The sequence below is a fragment of the Penicillium psychrofluorescens genome, assembly GCF_964197705.1.
Source record: "Penicillium psychrofluorescens genome assembly, chromosome: 1".
Lineage (NCBI taxonomy): Eukaryota > Fungi > Ascomycota > Eurotiomycetes > Eurotiales > Aspergillaceae > Penicillium > Penicillium psychrofluorescens.
The window spans coordinates 1,849,958-1,865,754 of NC_133439.1; the positions used below are offsets into that span (position 1 = coordinate 1,849,958).

General features: G+C 54.4%; 10 protein-coding genes across 10 annotated transcripts; 6 read left to right on the plus strand and 4 right to left on the minus strand.

Moving 5' to 3' along the window:
* Positions 1-48: 48 nt before the first annotated feature.
* PFLUO_LOCUS685 (uncharacterized protein) lies at positions 49-996 on the minus strand (the record flags this gene model as incomplete). Its single annotated transcript, XM_073784477.1, has 1 exon — positions 49-996. The coding sequence occupies one exon, from the start codon at positions 994-996 to the stop codon at positions 49-51; it is 948 nt and encodes a 315-aa protein (XP_073634782.1).
* A 221-nt stretch (positions 997-1,217) lies between these two features.
* On the minus strand, positions 1,218-1,817 carry PFLUO_LOCUS686 (uncharacterized protein; the record flags this gene model as incomplete). Its single annotated transcript, XM_073784488.1, has 1 exon — positions 1,218-1,817. The coding sequence occupies one exon, from the start codon at positions 1,815-1,817 to the stop codon at positions 1,218-1,220; it is 600 nt and encodes a 199-aa protein (XP_073634783.1).
* Positions 1,818-2,839: 1,022 nt separating this feature from the next.
* Positions 2,840-4,047, plus strand: PFLUO_LOCUS687 (uncharacterized protein; the record flags this gene model as incomplete). The annotated part of the gene is made up of 2 exons (XM_073784499.1): positions 2,840-3,500; positions 3,563-4,047. 2 exons carry the CDS (start codon positions 2,840-2,842, stop codon positions 4,045-4,047), a joined length of 1,146 nt encoding a protein of 381 aa, XP_073634784.1.
* A 622-nt stretch (positions 4,048-4,669) lies between these two features.
* PFLUO_LOCUS688 (Phosphotransferase) lies at positions 4,670-6,333 on the plus strand (the record flags this gene model as incomplete). Its single annotated transcript, XM_073784510.1, has 5 exons — positions 4,670-4,809; positions 5,224-5,270; positions 5,327-5,422; positions 5,477-6,144; positions 6,208-6,333. The coding sequence occupies 5 exons, from the start codon at positions 4,670-4,672 to the stop codon at positions 6,331-6,333; spliced, it is 1,077 nt and encodes a 358-aa protein (XP_073634785.1).
* Positions 6,334-6,723: 390 nt separating this feature from the next.
* PFLUO_LOCUS689 (40S ribosomal protein S27) lies at positions 6,724-7,308 on the plus strand (the record flags this gene model as incomplete). Its single annotated transcript, XM_073784521.1, has 3 exons — positions 6,724-6,726; positions 6,935-6,997; positions 7,126-7,308. The coding sequence occupies 3 exons, from the start codon at positions 6,724-6,726 to the stop codon at positions 7,306-7,308; spliced, it is 249 nt and encodes an 82-aa protein (XP_073634786.1).
* A 1,532-nt stretch (positions 7,309-8,840) lies between these two features.
* Positions 8,841-9,362, minus strand: PFLUO_LOCUS690 (uncharacterized protein; the record flags this gene model as incomplete). Its single annotated transcript, XM_073784532.1, has 2 exons — positions 8,841-9,141; positions 9,298-9,362. The coding sequence occupies 2 exons, from the start codon at positions 9,360-9,362 to the stop codon at positions 8,841-8,843; spliced, it is 366 nt and encodes a 121-aa protein (XP_073634787.1).
* A 187-nt stretch (positions 9,363-9,549) lies between these two features.
* PFLUO_LOCUS691 (uncharacterized protein) lies at positions 9,550-10,404 on the plus strand (the record flags this gene model as incomplete). Its single annotated transcript, XM_073784543.1, has 1 exon — positions 9,550-10,404. The coding sequence occupies one exon, from the start codon at positions 9,550-9,552 to the stop codon at positions 10,402-10,404; it is 855 nt and encodes a 284-aa protein (XP_073634788.1).
* A 282-nt stretch (positions 10,405-10,686) lies between these two features.
* PFLUO_LOCUS692 (proteasome regulatory particle subunit) lies at positions 10,687-12,371 on the minus strand (the record flags this gene model as incomplete). Its single annotated transcript, XM_073784555.1, has 5 exons — positions 10,687-11,286; positions 11,339-11,827; positions 11,878-12,114; positions 12,171-12,227; positions 12,285-12,371. 5 exons carry the CDS (start codon positions 12,369-12,371, stop codon positions 10,687-10,689), a joined length of 1,470 nt encoding a protein of 489 aa, XP_073634789.1.
* Positions 12,372-13,248: 877 nt separating this feature from the next.
* PFLUO_LOCUS693 (uroporphyrin-III C-methyltransferase) lies at positions 13,249-14,993 on the plus strand (the record flags this gene model as incomplete). The annotated part of the gene is made up of 2 exons (XM_073784566.1): positions 13,249-13,573; positions 13,627-14,993. The coding sequence occupies 2 exons, from the start codon at positions 13,249-13,251 to the stop codon at positions 14,991-14,993; spliced, it is 1,692 nt and encodes a 563-aa protein (XP_073634790.1).
* A 190-nt stretch (positions 14,994-15,183) lies between these two features.
* Positions 15,184-15,785, plus strand: PFLUO_LOCUS694 (uncharacterized protein; the record flags this gene model as incomplete). Its single annotated transcript, XM_073784577.1, has 3 exons — positions 15,184-15,239; positions 15,298-15,379; positions 15,603-15,785. The coding sequence occupies 3 exons, from the start codon at positions 15,184-15,186 to the stop codon at positions 15,783-15,785; spliced, it is 321 nt and encodes a 106-aa protein (XP_073634791.1).
* Between the last annotated feature and the right edge of the window lie 12 nt (positions 15,786-15,797).

The window sequence follows — 15,797 nt, forward strand, 5'->3', positions numbered from 1 at the left end:
CTCAGCATCAGCATGCATATAAGTCTAAGTCTAGGTACACCTAGCACATCAAGAATCAAGCAAATCCTCCTCCGTAACCGGATATACCTCCTCAATCTTCTCCCCCAACCCACCACCACTAGACGTACATGCAAAATCACGATTCACCCGATCGACAAAACACCTTACAAACGCACTCGCAACCTCATCAACCCCAACACCATTGACCCCCAAGCCGGCCAAACTCGTCACCTCGCGCCCCTCCAGCCCACACGCAACAATCTGCCTAAAGAACCACATCGGCTCATTGGTAACATTCAACCCAACGCCAAAGCTACTGATATTCCGTCGGAGATGTACCCCCACCGCCGTAATCTTCTTCGCCGGCTCCTGGTCTTGATCTCCAGCTGACGCGGAATCATGCACCCATACCCCAGGATCTTCCGTGACAAACCCCTTCACCCCGTACCCCGCTAGCAGGTCAATGACGCTATTCTCCAGCACGCGGATATGGCACCGCGGCGTGAGACCCAGGCGTTTCAGATCGAGGATCGTGTATGCAACCATCTGGCCTGGTCCGTGGTAGGTTGTTTGGCCGCCGCGGAGGGTGGGGTGGTACTCTGCTCTTGGGGAGTCATGGACATGGTCATGGCTGTTGCTGTTGTTCTTATTTGCTGAAGTTGGAGGGGTGAGGAGGGAGCGGATTGGTTCGAGGGATGGAGGGAGGGAGAGCTTTTTGCTTGTTGCTGTCTTTGGGATGGCGGCGGAGGAAGGGGTTGTGTTGGACGGGGGCAGGTCACGGCGACCAGTTGTATAGACCGGGTTCGGGGTGAAGGTTATGACTGTTGGATCTGGGGGTGGTGGTGATGCCGGTGGGTGGGCGTGTTCTTGCGAGGAGATGGACCCGGGCGAGGAGAGCTTCTTGTGTGTGAGCAGGCGGGTGGTTAGGGTTTTTTGGAGGTCGGAGACGCGGGTGAAGGATGAGATGTTTGGGAGGTGGAGGTGGGCGAGGCGCATTGTATTGATTGTAGTTAGGGAGAGAGTGGTAAGGAAGATGCAGGTGGTTGGTTGGTGGGAGAGCTACGTTTTTCCGCGGAGTGCGGAGAAGCCGATAAGCTTGATAAAGAACTCATTGAAGGTCGGTCAACAGGAGGGTTTGATTTTTCTTGTACATTGGATATTCGGTGAAAGCCATTGTCAAGCTATACGAGACCTTCCGGTCTGCCCGATCGAGCACGCTACGGGGAAGGGACACCATTCACCAGCCCAGCAGTACCAGGCCGTTCCTCTGCCGGAAGCAGCACCCAGTCCCGGACACCACCCTTCCAATCCGCAATGCGGCCCTCACGCACTCTAACCGTAACAACCCTTACATCAGAATCAATGGACATACTCGGGCGGCGCAGACTCGGATCCTGTCCCTGCTGTTGCTGCTGCTGCTGACCAAAGAGAGTAATCTCTTCTTCTTCAAAGGTATTATTCTCCAGATGGCGCTCCTTGCACCACGCCTCCTCCGCAGACCCCACCTCCAGGAACTGGGCCTCGCCCGTGATGGTGGTGGAGATGCTAGACAGCGCACTGGTATTCAAGTTGAGCAGGAGACTCGCCAGCGAGGAGCGGGAGGCGGCCGGAGGAGGGGACCCGTCGCGGCCGCCGGGGGCACTAGCACTGGGATTGGGGGCTCGGGTTGGCGGGCGGTGCGAGACCCAATCGTGCACGAGCAGAGAAACGCGCGGATTGGAGAGGAGGTGGTTGGTCTTGCGGGAGGCGGGGTTCGTGGTCATGATTATGGTGGGGTGTGGATCGAACGGGGTTGAGGGTAGGTAGGTGTAGGACATGAGGGAGATGTGCGGGGTGAGGTTATCGCATGTTGCCAGGTGGAGCTGTGTAGAGGGGGAGAGGAGGTTAGTTGGTGAGATTGTAGAGTCTGGAATAGTCCGCGGTGCATACGAAGCGGGAGTTTTTGAGGCACGAGATCACCTCGGATGGCAGGGCGGTCCCGACATGAGGGTGGGTTGTGGTGGCCGAGGCCTCGTATGAGAGCGGGGGGTTGACTGATTCGGTCATGCCGAATGGTGTGGTGTGCGGTAACTGGATGAGACAGAGAGGAGGAAGAAGACAGTCAGATGAGATGAGTTGCTACTTGGGTTCTGCCGGGCGGTGTGGCCCATCCATTGTCCAGTCATGGGCCGACGTCATCACTTTGACGACTGGGACTTATGGATAGAGAGGTATTATCTTGAGTAGTTGGCTACATCTGCTTCCGTGTGGTACAAGCACAATTGAGTAGCTGTGTGCTGTCTCAGTCGAGTGGAGTCTAGCACTGGAGACGGTTTCGTCATGATGGCGAAGGGCATTTCTGCCAGAGTAGTCATCCGCTCGTCGGGACACATACACAGTCCGCCAGGTTCCTAACAGTAATTACTTTTCCGTGCTATAGACTCTATTCAGTACGGTCCAGCTAGCTCAAGTGCCCCCATTCCAGGTACCAGTACCTGCATCTTCACCCTGTGACGTACGACTCAACAAGTACCAGTACCTGCGCCACTGGTACCCGCCCCAGACGCAGCAGCTCCAACCTTTCCCCGCAACTTCTCCCTCTCTCTCTCTTTCTCTTCTTCACACCCCTGTCCATCCTCCCCCTCCTCTCTCTTACTCTCATACCACCTTCCATTATTCCCCACCTCCACAACTCACTCACTCTCTCCATCTCATCCCACTCCCTTCCTTCTTCCCTTTGTCACTCCCTTCCCATCCTCACCTCACCTCACCTCACCTCACTTGCTCAGATCCTCCCTTTCGGCTGGTTACTGCGTTCCCCCCATCTGTGTTACATCCTCTCCCTCTCTTCCCCACCACAATGCTGGCTCCGCGTGTCGTCCGCTCAGCGACCTCGCTGGTGCGACCCTTCACCTCGTCAGCGGTGGCCTACCGCGCCCCTTCCATCAGAGACCTCACCGCCGACTCGGCCGAGGCGTTTGCCCAACGGCAGAAGGAATTTCGCGAGAACCTCGACGAGGCTCGCAAGAGAAAGGAACAGCAAGAGAGTCAGTCTGTCTCTTCGGTCACTTCTTCTTCTTCCCCTGCCCAGGACCAGTCCCGTGAGTACACTCCCACTGCTCCGCGAGTGAGCAATGCGAGTGGCGTTGACCGTGTCCGCCCTGCTTTCGATGCCGCCGATACTCTTGATCGTAAAGCAATCGGCTCACTCTCGCTCCACCGCTCTATAGGGGACGAACACACTGCGGAACAGGCAAACAAGCGTGGTGCCTTGTCCTCGCTCATCTACGGGACCAAGGAAGGCCAGCACTTTGACCAGGACATCGAGCGCTCCTTCTCCCAGGTGCTGGCTCGCGGCAAGTATGTCCACTCGATCGTCTTCCACGAGGTCAAGCCCGACAAGGTCGATGAATACGTGAAACTGGTCGGCGAGTGGTACCCTCGCATGGCCGGCCTGGAGGAGAACCGCGTCCACCTGGTGGGCAGCTGGCGCACGCAAGTCGGCGACAACGACACCTTTGGTAAACCCCGTTCCAACATTCCCAAACATTCGAGAAACTAATTTCCCGTCTCTCTCCTCCAGTGCACATCTGGGAGTACCAGCGCTACGAAGGCTACCACGCGTCCCTGCACAACATCTCGGAGCAACCAGAGTTCCCCGAATTCGACCGAAAGCTCAAGTCCTTGATCAAGAGCAAGAAGACATCCCTGATGCAGGAGTTTTCGTTCTGGCCGACCACGCCGCCCCGCCGTCTGGGTGGGCTGTTCGAGTTGCGGTCGTACACGCTGCACCCGGGCAACCTGCTGGAGTGGGAGTCGCACTGGCGCCGCGGACTGACGGCGCGGCGGGAGGTGATGGAAGGTGTGGGCGCGTGGTTTGTGCAGATCGGCGACCTGAACACGGTGCACCACCTGTGGCAGTTTGCGAACCTGGAGGAGCGCAGGCTGCGGCGGGAGCAGTCGTGGGGAGTCGAGGGATGGGCGGAGACGGTGCACAAGACGGTGCCTCTGATTCAGGAGATGAAGAGCCGGATCCTGGTCCCGATGCCGTGGAGTCCGGTGGCTTAGACTGGGTCTTCCCCGTCCTCCATAGCCCTGTATCGTGTACCTACATGTGAAGCATACTCTAAATCACCACCACATATCATCCCTGTCCTAGTGCCTGCCCTACTCGCTGCCGGCCTCGGGTAACCCCACTTTCAAGCGACGATCAGGATACATTCAGCCCATCTGAGCGCCGCACGTGGTGCCGACCGGGTGGTTAAAAGCGTGAGGGTTCCCTGCGTCCCTGGTTTTCCGCCGGCAGAAAATAGTCTCAAGGGGTACCAAACAGCACCACCACCGACGATCAACAAGTGTCCTCTCGGTCCCTGTTGACCCTATTATTTCTGTATCTTCCTCCGTATCCACCGCTTTCACTCGACCCTCCCCAACACCTGCGGGGCCACTTCCCTTTTCTCTTCTCTGCGTCTCCACCCCCCATCTCCAACTTTTTTTTCCCTTCCCTTGACATTCGCCGGTCTTCTCGAGCAGTATACCCGCACACCCCATCTTTCTCTGCGCGTCTGCACCCGCGTTCCTTTCTTCAGTTCGTTACATGCGAGACGCTCGCCGGTGACATTATATGCCTTAGGGCCCATCCAATCCTTTTCACCAATTATTGTTTCTCTCGTCTCCCCAGAAAAGAAAAATGGTGTACGTCCGCCAACATCACCTGCCCAATCTGAGCAAGTATCGCTATGCAGGCGTCGACCACTCGCTCATCAGCCGGTACATCCTGAAGCCGTTCTATAACAAATGCGTCATTGGCTGTTTCCCTATGGGGATGGCGTGAGTATTACCTATCCTATGCTCGATCCGAGTCTGCCACCTGTTTGGTTGGGGAATTGTGAATGAACGAAGATAACTGACTTTCTCTGCGTCCGCTCGGCGCTGAAAAAGACCGAATGCCGTAAGTCTTTCTCCCTTTTACTCCTCTGGACCTACGTTCCCGAAGAGAAATCCACCCATGGTGTTAATGCGCAATCCTAGATCACCCTGACTGGCTTCTTATTCGTGGTCCTTAATTTCCTCACCGTGATGTGGTACAACCCGAATCTGGACCAGGATTGTCCGCCCTGGGTCTATGCCAGCTGTGCCATCGGCTTGTTTCTGTACCAGACTTTTGATGCCGTAGATGGCATGCAAGCGTAGGTATTTCTCCTTTGCGTTACTGGGAAGGGTGCTGAAAGATGTATGTTGCAGGCGAAGGACGAGGCAGAGTGGTCCATTGGGCGAGCTCTTTGATCACAGTATGCTTGCTCCTCTGCCAACCATCCCATGGGCTTGAATTGACTGGATTGTTTAGGTGTCGATGCATGCAATACCGGTCTGGGAGTGCTCATCTTTGCGGCTGCCATGAACTTTGGCCAATCTTGGGGAACCGTGTTGGCCCTGTTTGGATGTATGTCCATGTCCCTCCAATACCTCGTTTGGATGTCCGAACTAACAACCCTAGCAACTATGACCTTCTACGTCCAAACCTGGGATGAATACTACACCCAAGTCCTAACACTGGGGATCATCTCCGGCCCCGTCGAGGGCGTGTTAACCCTCTGCACCGTCTATGCTATCACGGCCTACATGGGCGCCGGCAGCTTCTGGCACCAGCCCGCGCTGGAGTTTATGGGGCTCTCCAAGCCTGCATTCATGACCGACCAGATCTACAAGCTACACTTCACTCAGTGGTACATCGTGTACGGCGCATTCGTGCTCTTCTTCGCCACGGGCTCGAGCATCTGGAACGTCATGCAGGTGCGTCGTCAGCGCGGCCTCGATCCATTCGAGCCGCTGTATGGCCTGCTTCCGATGGTCGTCATCTGGACGCTCGTCCCCGCGTACCTGTACCTGCAGCCGGCTGTTCTGGAGACACAGCTCGTGCCCTTTGGGCTGTATGTGGGACTGGTGAATGCCTACGCTGTCGGGAGGATGATTGTGGGCCATCTGGTGCAGTCGGGCTTTCCATATCATAACGTGCTGCTGTACCCGCTGGCTCTCGGGGTGGTGGACAGCGCGGGACCCCGGTTGGGGCTGTGGTCTACCCCCGTGCTCGGGGATGGCATCGGGCAGGTTTACTTCGTGGCTGGATGTTTGGGTTTGGCGGTCGGTGTTTATGGGAGCTTCGTGGTAAGCTCTATTCTGTTCTGTCTGTTCTTTTTTTGGAGGAAGATGCTAATTGATTTTCTCTAGTTTGACGTCATCACCACCATCTGCGACTACCTCGACATCTGGTGCCTGACTATCAAGTACCCGTATGTCGAGGAGACGCAGTCGCGGAATGGCAATGCGGAAACGGCGTCCAAGAAGATGAAGTGAGAAGGTGGTAGTTATAAGTGGGTGAGTAAGTTCAACCTCGATCATCCACGACTGTGGGAGAGTGAGCGATGTGTTGGCTCCCGAAGATTTCAAGTACATAGTAGCACTTTAATTTCAACACAAACCGGATAATTGCACAATAGAAGACGTTCTTACATGGTACCATAAAGCACTAACCATACTTGTTGATGATATTGAGGAAATGGTCACGTGCTATGACTAAGCGCACCAAAGCGGTCACGCAAGCGAGGGCACAAACCCCAAACGGGCCAAGAGCCAAATCAACCACTCTATCCCTTCACTTCTCTTCCCCGACCAACCCTCTCTCAACACCAAGGCCATCGCCATCAGCGCCATTCATCAACTCCTTCGCTGATCTCACTCGCCAAGATGGTAAGTCTCTGCCACTCGTGTGCTTTTGTGTGATGGACCATACGGGATTTTCGACGATTTTCGATGATTCTCGAAATTTTCTTCTCGGGGGTGATGGAGGAGACCCCCCCGAATCCCCCGAATCCCCCGAATCAAGATTCCCATCGCCCATCACGCAGAATTTGAGGGTTCAGTGACAATTTTCTAACTCGTTTTCTTCTTTTGACAGGTTCTCGCGGTCGACCTCCTCAACCCTACGCCTCAGGCCGAGGCCCGTAAGCACAAGCTGAAGGTATGAGCCTTCCCAATACCACCTACCACCTACCGTCCACTGTCTACCTCCCCTGGCAACGCCTGTCATCTCTTTGAAACACACAACAACGAAATAAAAGAACGGACACTAACATATCCTCCCTTCAGGCTCTCGTGCCCGCTCCCCGCTCCTTCTTCATGGACGTCAAGTGCCCCGGCTGCTTCACCATCACCACCGTCTTCTCCCACGCCCAGACCGTCGTCATCTGTGCCGGCTGCTCGACCGTGCTTTGCCAGCCCACCGGTGGCAAGGCCCGTCTGACCGAGGGCTGCTCGTTCCGCCGGAAGTAGACGCCTCGCCTCGCTCGTTGCGTTTTACTATGATTGACGTTTAAGAAAAACTTGTTTCTTCTGTTTTTTTTAAAGGCATGGATGAGATGGAGAAGTTTTTGCTTGTTTGAAGGATGGGGATGAAAATACCAGCCAGCAAAACCAACCGGGTGTTTCCTGTTTTTTTGAATTGAAGGAGGAAGGAAGGGAGTCAGCCTACTACTTTTTTTCCATTTCGAGGAAGCAGTCATTCGGTTCAGCAGCGGGGGTTTTCGATCGCGGAAGCCCTCAAAATGTTACATACCATATATCTCTCTACCTACCAATTCCAACCACGGGATTATCTCTCTTAATCTTTTCCTTGCATTTCAAGGTCGATGGGGTTGGCAGGGATGATGGGAGTGTAGTGATGTATCGATGGCTTCAATTGTCTGGATACAATCATGACTAGTGTCTTGTCTCCTCACTGATACTCTTTCGTCAGGCTCTTGCTCATGCTTTCTAGTTTTGTCCTCTTTGATTATGCGTATGTTTTACGGGTGAACAGGTAGAAGATGGAATGCAATGACTGGCAACAAAAACAACCCCTCAGAAAGCATGCTGCGTCCATCTGCCTCAGGAAGTTCCGGATACCTGACCCAAAAGTTATTTTATGTGTTTAGTTCTTGCGTTGGCTTTTACATGTATATCCTTTCTGATCTCGAACTGTGTTTTTGTCAACTACATATTGTATTGTGCAATAGGTATCAGTCTGCAATCCTTCTTGTAGTGTTTGTGCCTAGTAGTTCTTCTGTGAATAGTTCGACATCCATATACCCAGGTCATACCTAGTACCCATATTGCCCATCTGCCCCAAAGAAATACACTAGTCCAAGTATCCTAGCACCACCCTCACCCCAACCCAGCCATGCGACAGTGATCCTCTCGCACCCGCCCCACCCGCACGGCCATCATTCCCCACCGAGGGCCCAGTCGGATTGGTCACTCAGGCACCGTCCGAGGTAGATGACATCAATTTCTTTCGATCGTGTTCTCTATAGATCTGCTGTATTCCAGTTGGGGGTGGAATGATGTATGATGTAGGATGTTGGATGGGCTGGCGTGGTCTGGGTTAGAGGGGTCCCCCTCCTAGTAGTCCGGTCTCTAAGGTTGGGGTTATTATTGACAGGTATAAGGGTGGTTCATATTTATCATTGGTGGATTTGTGGTGTTTATTGAAGATTATGTTGAATGGATGGTGCATGGACTATATAGAGAAGACCGAGTTGGAGGAAGGATATACAAGTTATGCGCTTGATTGATATTGCTTTTCTGGGTATAGTACCAAACGAAAGACTGGTGGTTCAATTAAGTGTAGAGCAGATTTAAATCCAGTCCTATCTCGTATTCCAGCTGGAAGAGAACCAACCTAGATCCAAAATGAGGGTAGAAAGGGAACTAAAAATAAATAGGGGGGAAGAAGATGGGGAGGGGACACAAGGACCGTCTGTCTGCCTTCCCTTCAACGTATCGCACCGCATTACTATCTATCAAATCCGAAGCAAACCCGACTCTCAGGTCTCCGTCAAAGCCCCTGCCTTGCTCTTGATATCCGACCCAACGTCAACGGGATTGGCCGGGTCGCTGCCCGTCATGAGGGCCAGCTTGCCGGTGGTATCATTGATCAACAGATTAGCAAACTGGTTACGGCCGACAACCTCCTGCACGGCATCGCGCGCGGCCTGGTCGCCCGAGGCAAGTTTGTCGGCGTCAATCCCCTGCAGCATGCGGTGGGTGTTGCGGATAAAGTCTAGCAGAAAGTAGAGCGTGGGGTGTGTGTTCGGGGGTTGGATCTGGGGGTGGGCTTCGAAGGCACTGTCGGTGTTGGAGGATCGTGTTAGTTATGTAGGCCTTTTTGATTAAATGGCATTTGCGAAGCGAGTCAAAGAGTCAAAGTCCAGAAGGGTGGTGGTGCTGGTCAAGCAACATTCATAACCAGTGGTTGCGACATGCGAACGAAGAATAACATACTCGATCAGCTCCTTCATCTGGCCATCGATCTTTTCGATATTGACGCTCAGTTGCTCGGTGCTCATGGCTGCGATGCTGGGGTTCCAAGTCCGGCTGTTTGTTGTCAGTGAGAGAAAGCAGTAACTTAGTGGCGGCGCCGCGCTACTATGTAATCTGGTCGTTATCGCTTATCGCCCGGCATTCTTCTTCCTTCTCCAACGCATCTCGATGTGCGCCGCCCGGTTATTCTCCGTCGCGAGCCATCTGCAAACGATGGCGCCCAGTGCCCAACCCTCCTCGGCACGGCAGCCACTGAAGCTACTCATGCTTCATGGCTACACGCAGTCCGGCCCGCTCTTCCACGCTAAATCCCGCGCCCTGGTCAAGCACATCCAGAAAGCCTTCCCCACGCACGACGTCAATGCCGTCTACCCAACGGGACCCCTGCGTCTCGACCCAGCCGATATCCCCGGCCACGACCCATCCAGCAACAAAGCGGAAGAAGACAGGATCGAGGCGTACGGCTGGTGGCGCCGGTCGAACACGGCCGATCCCCCGCTGTACCAGGGGATGGAGGAGGGTCTCGCCGCCGTGGCGAAGGTCCTGTCTGAAGAAGGCCCCTTCGACGGCGTGATCGGGTTCTCGCAGGGCGCGGCGATGGCGGGCATGGTGGTCGCGTTGCTGGAGCCCGGGCGGAAGGAGGCCTTTGCGCATTTTGCGGCGGACCAGGGGCTGGGGATGCCTTTTCCCGAATCCTTCGACCCCAACACCCTGCAGCACCCGCCGGTCAAGTTCGCGCTGTGCTATAGTGGGTTCCGGGCGCCGGGGGATCGATACCGGGGGTTCTATGAGCGTCCGCCTATCTTAACCCCGATTCTGCATGTGCTGGGTTCGTTAGATGCTGTTGTAGAGGAGAGTCGCAGTCGCGCGTTGGTTGATGCCTGCTCTGGGGATCCGGAGAAGGATGGGCGCGTTGTGTGGCATCCTGGTGGTCATTTCTTGCCCAGTCAGCGGCCATATCTGGATGCGGCGGTGCGGTTTATTCGGGAGGAGCTGGACCGGAGTACGGGTAGTGCGGACAAGAAGAATGAGGAGGAGGATGTGAATGACATGGATGTGCCGTTTTAGACTAGACAGAGACTGGCCAGTATATACTAGATCCATACCCAATTCTTGTGTTTCTACAATCGCTAGCTCCATACCGTCTTCGTAGATACGGGGAATCTGCTTTTCAATGGAGGTGGAAATGCATAGTATAACTTCTTTGCCCAGTTCCCGGCGCCTCTTTGGATCTTATCCATAATTTAATCACTATAGTGGGAATATATTAATCGGACAATCAGTTTATTTCATGGGGTCTACCAGTGAATTATATTACACGTAGTGGCGTCCTCCCCAGCCTCCTCCAAATCAACGGGCCTTGGTCTTCTCGCGAGTCGGCAGGATGCGAGCCATCATCTCCTCCTTGGTGATCAAATGATCAATGCGCTCCAGAAGGCCCAGCAGGCTCTTCATGTCACTGCTCCACCCGTTGAGAACATCGTCCGCATCGCTCGGTTTGGCAAAGTTGACCAGCCGCGCCGGCCGGTCGATCTTCGCGTAGATGGTCTTCGAGGTCACCAGCTCGCTGATGTACTTCTCCGTCTCCTCCTCGGTCAGGTCCAGCAGCTGGGTCAACCGGCCCATCTGGATACGGGTGTAGTATTTGGCCACCACGCGGACGTTATGCTCAATCACGCGCTTCCGCAGATCCTGCCATCTCCGGTGCGCGTCATTCTCGGCGGACTGCTTCGCCTCGGCATCGAAAACGTCGGTGCTGCAAAGGTGCGGGCCGAACTGCTCTGCCACCATGGGCCAGCGCATCAGTTCGGGGACGGTGAACAGCTTCACCAGTCGCGCTTCCACGGGTACCTGGGACAGGCGCGAGTCTTGCTGGATCCGGTGCAGGAGGTCTGACTGCTCATTGTCGTACGGAGACAGAACGATATAATACACGACGCGGGCCAGAGCCTTATTACCGAGTCAGCCATAGCTTTTGAATAGTCTGGGAATCAAAACTTACCGCACGCAGCTGCTCCGGCTTGTTCTCTACCGCCTCTGTGTCCAGGACTTCTCGGTAGTTCTTGCAGACCTCGAGGTACTTGTAGTCATGGTTGGCCAGAGTAATCTGCTGGTCGTAGTAGCGGAGCTTGAGATCCGTGACATCGTCATCCACCTCCATGGGCGGTTCGTCCGGTCCGCGGGTCTTCTCTCGCTCCTCCGCCTCTTTCTTGAGCTTCTCAATCTGCTCGGGGGTCTTCTTCTGTTTGCGAGAGAAATACCGCTTGTTGACCTTGCGGCTGAGAATCTGGGCCTGTGTCCAATCGCCACGCTCGATGCACAGGGCGACTTGCTCCAAGATGAATTCGGTCTTCTCCCGTCGCGACATCGACCCGAAAGTCTCCACTTGCAACTCACACAGGATATCTGCCGCTGAGTTGAGATCGCCTTGGGTTTTCTTGATATTCGAAAGGATGCGTGTGACGCGGGCTCGCTCTACCTCGACAAAGATCTGGACAGAGTTAGCATCATCCATGTTAGACTGACACGACCAAAACCAACCTTTCCCTCCGTCACCGTCCGCAGGGTCTCGATCACAGTCAACTTCACGTCTATGTTCGGCGTCTCATCCAGGAATCCCATCACCGCCTGCACCATCTTCGTTGTTGCCTGCTTGAGTTGGGCATGTTTCTTGGAGAGAAGGAGCACTTGATCGTTGAGGAGGCTCCAATCGCCGGATTCCTTGCTGATGGTGACGATGGCAATCAAGAGTCGCGAGGTCGTGGCCAGATCGGAGGCCTGTAATAATTCGAATGGTCAGCTTTGCATCGTCCGCGAGGTGTCGGTATTCGTACCTGTCGTGTTTGCTTCTCCAGCGCCAACAGCTTATCGATGGCACCCTGAACATCGGTCTAGAAAATCATCGAGTCAGTATACCGAGCCGAGTCGAATGAATCGCATGACCTCACCTTTGCCAGAGCCTCTGCCTCGGGGATCAGCTTATCCGCATCCTTGGTGAAGTCCTTGTCGGCCTTCTTAATGGTGCCGTCCGACATGATGGCAAGTGCGGAGGGGACGGTTCAATGGTGGTGGAGATGGAATGGAAGTGTTGTCTGTGACGGAGCTCTGGTGAATGGCCGCCCTGGTTGAGCTGGAGCTCCGGGTCATGTGATATGTGCCTCAGGCAGACTTTTGTGTGTGTCTTCCACATACATGTAGGTAGACCTGGGTGCTCCTCAACTACTATTGTATTCTAGTTATTGTTATTGCCAGAGAATTAGTGATATTTCTGCATCGATTCTTTATTCAGATATTGGAGCAGTGTAGATTGTTTATCTCGATCCAATGTTCTATGGTCATAGGCACTCTGCATCCTGAATTAATATTCTCCTTGACCATTCTTGGATCTTCCATCACCCTACAACTGAGTACAGCCAAGCTATGATCCTGCTGGACGTCCCTACGCGTACCTAATAGTCTTGTTTCTGTTCCTGAATGCCTGCCAGACTGCTGACATAATCTCAAATCACGCCATTCCGCCGTAACTGCTTTGAGCGATGAAGAAGTATAGAGATTTCTCGATATCGCACACGCATCACTCTGAGAACCACAGCCGTTCGAGTCCAGGCTGTACATCACCGGCAATATTTAGCTCTTAGCACGACTCTCTGGACATCCGACATTCTCGGTTCCATCAGGCCCGTCAGGACCCTTATCACGACGGATCCGTTATCGCCGATCACGACGACCCGATTCCCGTCTTTTTTCTCCGCGGAGTCGAATTGCCAGTCAGACCAGTGAGCAGTTCCTTTCTGTCTTGGCCCATCTGCGCCGCGGCAGACACAAAAACTGGCTTGAGCTCTTCGAATCCCCGACGTGTTCTGTCTGTGCTACACTGCACGGCCGGAAACGTCCCGATAGAAACCTCTCACGATGAAAGACGCCTCAAACGACACGGCGCAGTTTGCGCCCTTGATGGCAGCATGGAACACTGAGAATCAAGTGCATTTGATCGTGGGCGCCAATCCTCTTGCAGCCGCTCGGTGTGCGAAGAGCCTTGAGGCTGGCGCGAAACCCATCGTCATTGCGCCGGAGACGGTGGATATGCACTTCACCCTGTCCGAACATATCTCTCGAGGCGCTGCGCAGTGGGTGCGTCGCGGTTTTCACGATGATGACTTGACTAGTTTGGGAAGAGAGGAAGTCGATCAGGTGGTTGATGTGGTTTTTGTCACGCTGGGTAGCAACCATCCACTGAGTAAGTATTTCAGGCAAGTTGAGAAGAAACCCTGCTAACGCAAACCCCACCAGGCACACACATATCCAAGCTCTGCCACCGTCTTCGGATCCCGGTCAATGTATCAGATGCTCCGGAGCTGTGCTCGTTCACTTTACTCTCGACATACTCTGACGGGCCCCTTCATGTCGGGATTACAACATCCGGCCGTGGATGCAAACTTGCATCCCGATTACGGAGAGAGATTGCCGCTTTTCTACCTTCCAATCTGGGCGTTACTATCGACCGACTTGGTGCCGTACGCAGACGTCTCTGGGAAGAAGACAGCGCGGCTGGGCTTGGCGATGTGTCCTTTGAAGGGGATGAAGATGATTCAACGGGCCAGAAACATACGTTTAACACATTAGTCACGGAAGACGATGTTGCAGCAGCGAAGACAAGACGCATGCGCTGGTTATCGCAAATCTGCGAATACTGGCCGCTCCGGAAGCTTGTTTCCATCACCGACGCCGATATCGAGGCCATTCTCAAGGCCTACTCGTCTAGTCGGGACAATAACGTGAAAGACATCAACGGCATTGAAACACCATCCCGAAAAGGAAAGATTGTTCTCGCTGGCTCTGGGCCGGGGCACCCAGACCTACTCACCCGGGCTACATACCATGCAATCCAAAACGCAGATATCATTCTCGCGGACAAGCTTGTGCCCGCACCGGTTCTGGACTTGATCCCCCGCAGGACAAAGGTCCACATTGCGCGCAAGTTCCCAGGCAACGCGGATCAGGCGCAGGAGGAGTTCCTGCAGATGGGACTTGCAGCACTACAGGAAGGAAAGCAGGTTCTGCGACTCAAGCAGGGAGATCCGTATCTCTATGGGCGCGGAGCAGAAGAATTTGATTTCTTCCGGGGAGAAGGATACATCCCGACGGTGCTGCCGGGGATCACCAGCGCGATGAGCGCGTCTTTGTTCGCAGATATCCCCGCCACCCACCGTGGCGTATCCGATCAGGTTTTGGTCTGCACGGGAACGGGACGGAAAGGCGCTGCCCCGGATCCGCCGACTTACGTCCCCACCCAGACGGTAGTCTTCCTCATGGCTCTCCATCGGCTATCTGCTCTGGTGGAAGCTCTCACCACTTTATCTGGGGATGAGAGTAGTTCGAGCTCACGAACTCTCTGGCCCAAGGAGACGCCCTGCGCCATCGTCGAGCGAGCATCGTGCCCAGATCAAAGGGTGATCCGGTCCACCCTGGAGCATGTTTGTATGGCATTCGAGGCAGCAGGCTCGCGACCGCCTGGGTTGCTGGTTGTCGGGGCTAGCTGTCACGTTCTGCATGATCCTCAAGCCCAGAAATGGGTCATTGAGGAAGGGTTTCACGGACTCGATGATCTGCGCGGTGAGGCCGAGGCAGCGACGACGGCTGTGGGGGAGACTGAGTGAAGGGATTTATATTGGAGTTTTGAATTGTCTAGACGTGTATATAGAAAGATACCCATAATCAAGAACAATAATGAAGCATACGGTAGTTACTATGTAATCCTAAATATAGAGTGGACCGGCTTATCGATAACCTCCACCTCACCAACTTCCTTCCTCGCCAACCACCAGTCGACCATCAATCACCGTCATCATGTCCACCAGCAAGCCGAAAACCCCCTATTTTTCCAACGGACAGGCTCTGCAGAGGTAACACATTCTTCTGCTTCCCTCAAAATCTTCTCTGCTAACGCCCACCGCAACACAGTCCTCCGCTCACCGTCCGGGCCTCCCGTTTCGCAGAGAGCGTTTACAACTTCCTCGGCCTCTATGTGGTCAGCTTCTTCTCTGTAAGTGTCTCTTTTATTTGTTCTGCTCTGTCGCGTCCATCATGTCATCACTATCTTCTATCCTTTTACTCTTCCCTTCCCCTCTATTCTTTTCGAAGGTCTTCCCTTCACCCCCGTGCGAGCATGTCTTAGAGAACATAGGCTGATTGTTCCCCAAACCAGCTCGACCCCTACGCCGCCGCACAAAACTCACAGTTTAACATCCATCGCCCGCAAACTTCAGCGACACCGCGTTCCCGGTGGGGTGGTGGGAGCTCGGGCTCGAGTTCCTGGGGGCCTGGAGGAGGCGGCGGAGGCGGTGGTGGCGGCTCTGGGCCGGGCTCAGGACCCGGGAGACGTATTGGGCGCGTGGATGATGTTCGGGGACCGGAGTGTGGGAGCTGTCGGTGAGGAGGATGGGTGGTAGATTGTTTTCGAG